At 42.5% G+C, this 7936-nt stretch overlaps 1 protein-coding gene across 1 annotated transcript in view; it reads left to right on the top strand.

Annotated features, from left to right (window-relative positions):
- Positions 1–793: 793 nt before the first annotated feature.
- LOC101856061 (decapping and exoribonuclease protein) overlaps positions 794–7936 on the top strand; it is a gene marked incomplete at its 5' end in the record, with an annotated part of 16041 nt that continues 8898 nt past the window's right edge. The window contains 3 exon segments of the mRNA XM_005110865.3: positions 794–999; positions 5089–5184; positions 7520–7634. Of these exon segments, the coding sequence (XP_005110922.2) occupies positions 794–999; positions 5089–5184; positions 7520–7634 (417 nt within the window).

The following is a 7936-nucleotide window of genomic DNA, read 5'->3' as shown; positions in this document are numbered from 1 at the left end:
TTGCGTGGCGTACAGCACATATTTCACGCACAGTTCTGCACATCCTAACGGAATGTGTCGAATTTAATTATGTGCGTAAGAAATATTTTAAATGTAAAGATATCAAAACCCTTTTTGACATTGTTGACCCAAGAAAAATGTTAAGTTATGTTAAAGAAATAAGACTTTTTAATAAGATATAAAAATACATAGCCATACAATGTAGTTGTCAGCGTTCATATCTAACATACACTGAAATTGATATTGTATATAAATACAAATGTAAATAAGTCTTTACCATATTTACAAAAGATTTTCATTAAATGTCTGTCCGTCCTTTTAGCATAATGATGATAGTGTGACCGTGTGCGGTTACGAGCTCCAAAAAACTCTTACTAAGACACGTCTGATTTTGTTGCGATGAAACCTGTTGGCGGTTAAATGACCAGAATTGGGTCGATAGTGCCGTAAAACACCTACTCAATCAAAATCAATTCCTTTGTTGAATCCAAGTTTCACTGTAAAAGTTAAAATTGTCAGCAAGATGCAGTGTCGTGCTTAAATCTTCCACCAACGTTTGATATTTGCTGAACATCCCTATACTTTGCATTCCATTTAATTTTATGTCACAATATAATCGAGAAAAATATTTTGTTATTTTGAGAGCCCTTTCCGATCATATTATTATCATGATTATAACGGAGGGATCAAATCGCTATTGACAAGTAAATCGATCCACATGCTGGTACCAAGGGTGGCACCTTGGCATATTAGTTTCCTTTATTTTATTTGTCTTCCCTTTTTATCTGGTCAGGTTGTCAGCGGATTTTGTTTGTACGAGAGGCCTGCTCAGCAGATTGCTCGTTTTGCCATTCGAACGGAACGATGAACTTGCGCTGATTGTTACCAAGTTCAGAGGCACGTACTTCTTATGTGAGGTCAATACACCTAAGCCATCATACCCCATGCAAGAAGAAATGTCCAAATGGGGCTACAAATTTGAACAGTATGTCACTGCAGGTAAGTCACTAATAGTCTGTACAACTGTAGGCCTACATTGTATCCCTTGGTGACAGTGGCGTCGCGTGGGTTGCAGACAAGGTGGTGCAGAATTGGAAAGTGAACAAATGGGCAATAGGCTTAGTAGCTACTATTAAGATTTCTAGAGAAAGTCAATTAGAATCTGCAGGATATCCCGAAAGCTACATCTATCAATATTTACAACTGTTTCTAGATGAAACCGCATAAAAGCTGCAATAAAGTGAAACAATACTAACAACTCACTATGCTCACAATCTGAGAAGAGCCCCAGGACTTGCTACACAGTAGGGCTGGATTCTGCTCGGTTAATCGAAGGCTTGCAAAGCAGCGGACGGCTCGCGCTAGAGGTTTGCGAGCAGGCTTGCGATTTGCTTTGCCTCCCGCTTGCTACCGGGGGGAACTTCCGGTGAGTTGTGACTCGCGGACAGTCCTGCTGTACTGTGTCGTGACGCTGCGAACCTTCGTTGTTGTGGGCTCAGTACATATTACAAAAGATTCTCTGGTTATTTGCGTTGAGAGGCTTGCACCAAAAGTGCAAGATCGTTAAAAAAAAATATAGTTCGGTTGTAAAAAACAAAAAGCTCTATTCAATGCACATAAAAATTAATATTGGATCGGCTATTCTTACGATGTTAAGGCCTGTTTATTTTTAATGTGCACGAGCCAAGCGCTTCATCGTCGCACGCAAAAGACCTCAGTTCGATTCCCGTATGCGGAGAAATTTTTACTGAGAACCTCCGTCTTTCTGCTTGGGCGTTGTTCCCTCTCAGCCCAGGTTGGTCCTGACAATGGGTTGAAGTAGGCCTAGCCCGTTTCCAAAATGTTTTGTTTTATGTCAGTGTGAGTGTAACACATCTACAAAATAGGTTACATACACACGATACAAAAGCCAATCACAACGACCCCTGGAGTTTTCCATTCTAGGGTAACCTAGGTCTCTGTTACTACAATACCACGCTCCCTCTCACTTATCCACTCGCTTAGCTGATCAACGACGGGGGGTTAAAAATAATTTCTCTCTCTTCACCAAAACAAGCCCAGCCTCTCCATTCCTCCACAGTTCAAAGTTCACAAAGCGAGCGGTACTGCTGCTTGAACACATCGAGCGGTCCTGCGGCGTGCCGCTCGCTCGCTGTATCGAGACAGCACAAGTCAGCAGGTCATGTTTGGAGCTTGTCCTGGGCTAATTCACTAGGCCTTAGCGCAAATCAGTACTGTGTGAATCGTGGGCCTTGTGGCTGCGGACGGGATTTGAGACTTGCGGCTGTCCGCTGCTTTGCAAAGCCTTCGATTAATCGAGCAGACTACAGAGCTACGCCGCGCAGTGACACCGTGGGCGGGATCTCTCACTCTCCCCCTCTCTCTTTTTCTGACGTAAGTGGCTTCGCGGATTGCAAGCAAGGTGGGGATGATGAGGAGGTCTGACACGAGTGGCTTCGCGGATTGCTAGTTGCTGTGGACTTGAAGTTTAGACTAGATCAAGGAGGTTACAGTTTGCGCTGGACTCAACTTATCATGCTGGTGATTTGATTTGATGATTTGACCTAGTGATTTGAGGCTTGTGACTTGAACTAGGGGCTTGCGAACACGAGCGGGTCTGCTACCAGGGTACAGTCCTACTACACAGTAGAGGGAGACTACAGTTTCGATACCCATTCTTCAATGAGTTGCCGTAGACTATACTATAGTGCGGTCAAAAATTCGTGGTGCGACTTATTTTCAAATATCTCCTCAACTATCTAACATAGGTTCTCCAATTTTTACACAATGACTTGTATCAATTTGTCTTAACAGATCAACATTTTTGTAAACACCTGCAAGCTGTATACTAGAAAATTCCGTAACAAATACTAATAAAAAATCCATGTGGGTGGTTTCTACAGAATTTTAAATGTTTACAGCTGTGGCAATATAGCTTTTAATAGCAAGTCCATCAGGCTTTTCTAATCGGGACATTATGCTTATTGAACGCATGTTTTGATAACCATTCGTACAAAGAATGTGTTCACTATAACAATAATTTCTTGTAACAAGTTTTACAAGTAAAAATTGTCATCGATGAGCTGTGACGTAGGCCATATGTGTAATCAAAATGTGTGTGAGAAGCGGGAAGTGCTGTGAACAATACCATTTTACGCGTGACAGAGATTTCAAGTATTTTATATAAATTTATGAAGAAAAATATTTTAATCTAGCCCCAATTGTTCTAGAAAAATATGAATTAGTTAAGACAAATTGATACCAACTGCTTTGCAAAGTATGGATGACATTGATTCTCCCGTTAAAGAGATGTTGGAGGATAAGTTGCACCACGAATTTTTGACCGCACTATAGTGTACATGTAGTAGATAGGCTCGCGGAAGCTTGGGTCAAATTTTTAGCTTGCACCAAATTGGTGCTGCGAAGAGTAGTTTCATGCACCTTTCTTCTTGTGAAGGAAGAACGATGCCCAGATTTCTCTTCAGTGACAAAAATAACTTTGGTGCAAAGATTTTGCTTGCTCCCAGCAGACACTACCACAAGCGGTGCGACAAGCATAAACCATCCTCGCTGTGTGTCTCTTCACAGCCAGCGGGTGACGGATCACAAGGTCTATGATGTAGTAGGCCTAATGTAGATCTAGAGCACTGGCTGGGTTTTAAACACTCAGAAAAAAAGGGTGGGGGGATGAAGGCCAGGGTTAGGTGAGGCGCTTGCACCAATAATGCACCAATGGCGCCCCGCCACTGCTTGGTGAATATGAATCTAGCAATATTATGAGATCCAAATAATTACTACTTTAAAAAAATTCACAAAAGTTCAAAAAGCAAGGACATTGTGATTGTACAGTTTCGCAATTTTTCAGGTACCTATGTAAGGGTGCGATGGCGGAGCGGTTAGTGCGCTCGTCTCCAAAGCGGAAAGTCTGGGTTCGAGCCTTGGTTCAGACAATGATTTTTTCGCCCCCTCTTGCCCACCCAGTTCTGATTTCGAGTTGGGGAAGTAAAGGCGGCGTGGAAAGGAACTGTCCACTCTATCACAATATACCGAAGGCCCAAGAACTTGTCTCACTAACGAGCCGATCCCCAAAGTCCAGATCCGATGCGGGAATAATTTTTTACAACTTATTTTCTCATTAAATGTTTTTGATTCTGTTACCTAGTTTGCCTTAAAGTTGTACCACAACTTCAACTGTATCGAAGTTCCCGGTTTACGAGTTTCCCAAGAACAGTACTAAGCTCTGTTTGTTTGAGCTCATTACTGAGAAGTCACCAGCTCTTCTATCTTTTCGGTTTGCTTTTTTGTGATACAGAGACGGAGAAAGAGAAACAAACAGACAGGAAGAGGGAGAAAAGAAAAAGAAAGGGACAAAGTTCAAGGGAGGGAGAGAGATTCTATACTGTTGTATTCTTTTTTTGTGTGGTAAGTTTAATGGCGCTCGCAACTGCATACTACGGTCATATGAGCGAACCAAACATTTTCAGATTGTAGGAAATTTTGAATTTTGGCAGGGTGGCGGCCGAAACCTACTCTTATCGATTGTAGACCACCAAGGGATCTTTAACGTGCGCAATGTGCACAAGGGACCTTTTAGATTTTCCCATTTGTCCGAGAAAGCTAGGTGTAGATCTTTCCTACCCCCGAAGATCAGGGATGTGGCTGAAAGACAGCGCTAAGAAGGAGCCAAGGAGTAGCAGTAGAAAGGCGGCAGAAAGCGCCAGGAGCTCTGAGGAGGGGGTAAAGGAGGTGAAGGGGTGAGGGCAGAAAGTGGTGATGAAAGCAGACGACAGAGCATTGATAGAGAGCAGGAAAGGAGGGAAAGGAGACAACATCAGAGAAGAAAATTTTTCAGTTTCTACCTGGATTCGAACCCGGGACCTTTGAAGAGAGGCAAACATCTTAACCTCTTGGCCACGAGAGCCCCCACTGTATTCTTTGTATCCTGAAGAAGTTTATATATATATATATACTGCTAATTCCTTCCAATGGAGGATCAAGAAAAATGTGTTAAATATTGTCTTCTTTCCCCCATGATCTGTGGTTCATGTCGTGATAATCACTTACTTTAGTTTCAACTTTCTGTTGCAGACAAAGAAACAGGGGAACCAGATCTCTCCAAGCCCATCAATACAAATGAACATTTCTATTCTGTGCTGCGCTCTCAAATAGGGCCACATTCACTGGGTAAGCTGACGAGTCGAATTCTAGCAATAGTTTTAACCAGCTGCTTGCACTGTATGCTTCCCGAGAAGCTGAGAATGTTTCTGAGTGTTCTATGGTCTGCTGGGGTAATAATATAGTGTTTAGCGCATAGAGCTTGCTTTCTGGAGGGGATATGCGCTATACAAATGCTATTTAATTATTATAATTATTATTTTAATAGGTACCGGTACTCAAAACCGGCTTTCTTTTAGCGTACTTGAGGGAAAGGTGCCGGTTTTCGCACAATTTTATCAATAGTTACAAAGTCTCTAGATCTATTCACTGCATGGGAAAACAAATGAAGCTCCCAAAAAGAGTGTGTTTTTGTTGTTACTTTCATACCAATGACAGTTATGAAAGAAGTTGTGTTTGTTTTTGAATAAATCAAAACTCGCGTATTGGCTTGTTGTTCCAACGAACAGTGCCCACTTGAATGGGATCGGTGGATCGCCCGACTCAGTCGCCTCAAAAACAAACGTGTTTGTTTTCAGTTTCAGGCGACCGAGTCGGGCGACCGGCCCGATCCAGCCGTAGTGGGCACCCCCTATAACGAGTCGGGCGACCGGCCAGATCCAGCCGTAGTGGGCACCCCCTATAACGAGTCGGGCGACCGGCTAGATCCAGCCGTAGTGGGCACCCCCTATAACGAGTCGGGCGACCGGCTAGATCCAGCCGTAGTGGGCACCCCCTATAACGAGTCGGGCGACCGGCTAGATCCAGCCGTAGTGGGCACCCCCTATAACGAGTCGGGCGACCGGCCAGATCCAGCCGTAGTGGGCGCCCTGTATTAGGTTGACAAGGTGTCAGAAAAATCCTGCTTTTTGTTCCGTGGGTGATATCTAAGCTAATGAGAACATTTCGAGAGTGAATCATTGCATGAAACTTTGAACATTTACCGATAAGCTACAGTGAGTGTATGGTGTGGTGATATGATGCACAATCAGTACCTAAGTATTCAAAGGCTTGTGAAGTCTTCTGTAGTCCCAAAGGTTGCTTTTGCTTTTGCAAGCTGTAGGTACCCCCCCCCTCTTTTCATAAAAAAACAAACAAACTGGACAATAATGAGCCCAGCAAGACCTCTTTTTTGTCATGCCTTTGTTTACGTTCCATGTATACTTGACTACAACCCCTGTCCTTGACACCCGAGGGAAGAACACCAACTGGGGCCATATGACGAATTTTTAAACGAGATTACTAATTTTCCATTTGTTGATTCCTAAAACATAAGCTGGAAATGCCTGTGAGTGACATTCTATGGTGACAATTTAAGTCTCACTTTTGAGAACGTTGGTATTCCAGCCAGTTCCACATAATTTTCTTCTGCTTTGGACCGTAATAATAGTAACATGTTCAAAATGGCTTTACCCAGCCCACAACTCGGACAGGTTTTCCCCTGTGTGTGTCCCAGTGGTTTTATGCACCCCGCATATTTTAGCAAACTTTGATCAGTTTTTGCATAATTTCTGATAATTTTCTTTTATCATTCTTTGTTGAAAGTGACAGAATGGCATCATTTCACATTTCTTGGCTCAGTTTGCATAATTTCCGAATTTTTCTTGCATAAAACGACGGGACAGATTTCTGTTAGTCTAGCCTGCACGTGGTCTCTGAAGGCTGGGTGGTCACTGGGGTCCTGTAGAATGGTATAATGGGCTGGACAGATGTCCTGTTAGACAGGTGGCTTCCATGAACGGGGTTTGAGTTATGGTCACTGGCTAGACTTGACAAAGGGAACAAAGGGAGGGCTGTGACCGATGTTTCTGAAGTAAAGTAGAGCCCTGTTTTTGTAAAAGATGTTTTCTGATTGGCTCAATGGACGAAGAGCATTTATGCAACGAAAACTACACGACCTATAGTGTGTTTGGGAAAAAGATACAGAGATTTGAAACTATTATAAAAACAAACTATTGTCCTTGGTGAGGCTGCAAATGGTGGAGGAGGGGTAGTAGAGCTCCTCGGCTTTTATGAATTTGTTTTATTGTGCGCATTGCCACGAAACTCTTAATATCAATATCGTCGCTGTTGCAAGCAATCCACTTAAGTCAAAATTTTGAGAGATTTTTTTTTACATCCTCCGAAAGCTCTATCAGAGATGCACCTTTCAACATCACTTTACTTTTCAGATCCAACATCACAAAAAATGCAGATTAGTGCTATGGTCAACGCTTACAATTTTCTTGCTTTTTATGATTCTTAATTGGAACAACTCAACAAAAACTAGTTGTTTTTTTGTGTCTTTGGTGTGAAAAGTACCTTAAATGTATTATTGTTTGCATCACGGATGATAGTATGCTTCAACTTTTGTGTCTTTCTCTAGTTTGTCGTGGGGAGGTGGACTGCGAGGATCTTACACGAGAAGAAGGGGACAGATATGTGGAGCTGAAGACCTCTGTACTCCAAGATACTCCGAAACGTAAAATAAATTTCCTGAGGTAATCAACCTTACTTCGTGCTTGGTAATCTTACTTTGTTCTCTCCACACTTGTTGTTGTTTTCAAATCCCTATAGCTGCGAGCATTTCGCTCTGGGCAGCGTAATGTCTCCCTCAAGTAACTACATGTCCTTGTCATCTGGTCAACGCCAGAGTAGAGCAGGCTTTCTCTTCACACTTAACACCACCAAAAAAAAATAAATCCCAAACGAGGAATTTTTATGAGGAAGCAGTTAACCCTGGATAGAGAACAAAACCATGAAGATAAATATTCCTAAATAATATGGAGGGTTTTTTTTTGGG

Source organism: Aplysia californica, unplaced genomic scaffold (genome assembly GCF_000002075.1).
Source record: "Aplysia californica isolate F4 #8 unplaced genomic scaffold, AplCal3.0 scaffold00956, whole genome shotgun sequence".
In the NCBI taxonomy this organism is placed as follows: Eukaryota; Metazoa; Mollusca; class Gastropoda; order Aplysiida; family Aplysiidae; genus Aplysia; species Aplysia californica.
The sequence above is the reverse complement of the archived record's forward strand: the minus strand, read 5'-3'. Positions and strand labels throughout refer to the sequence as shown.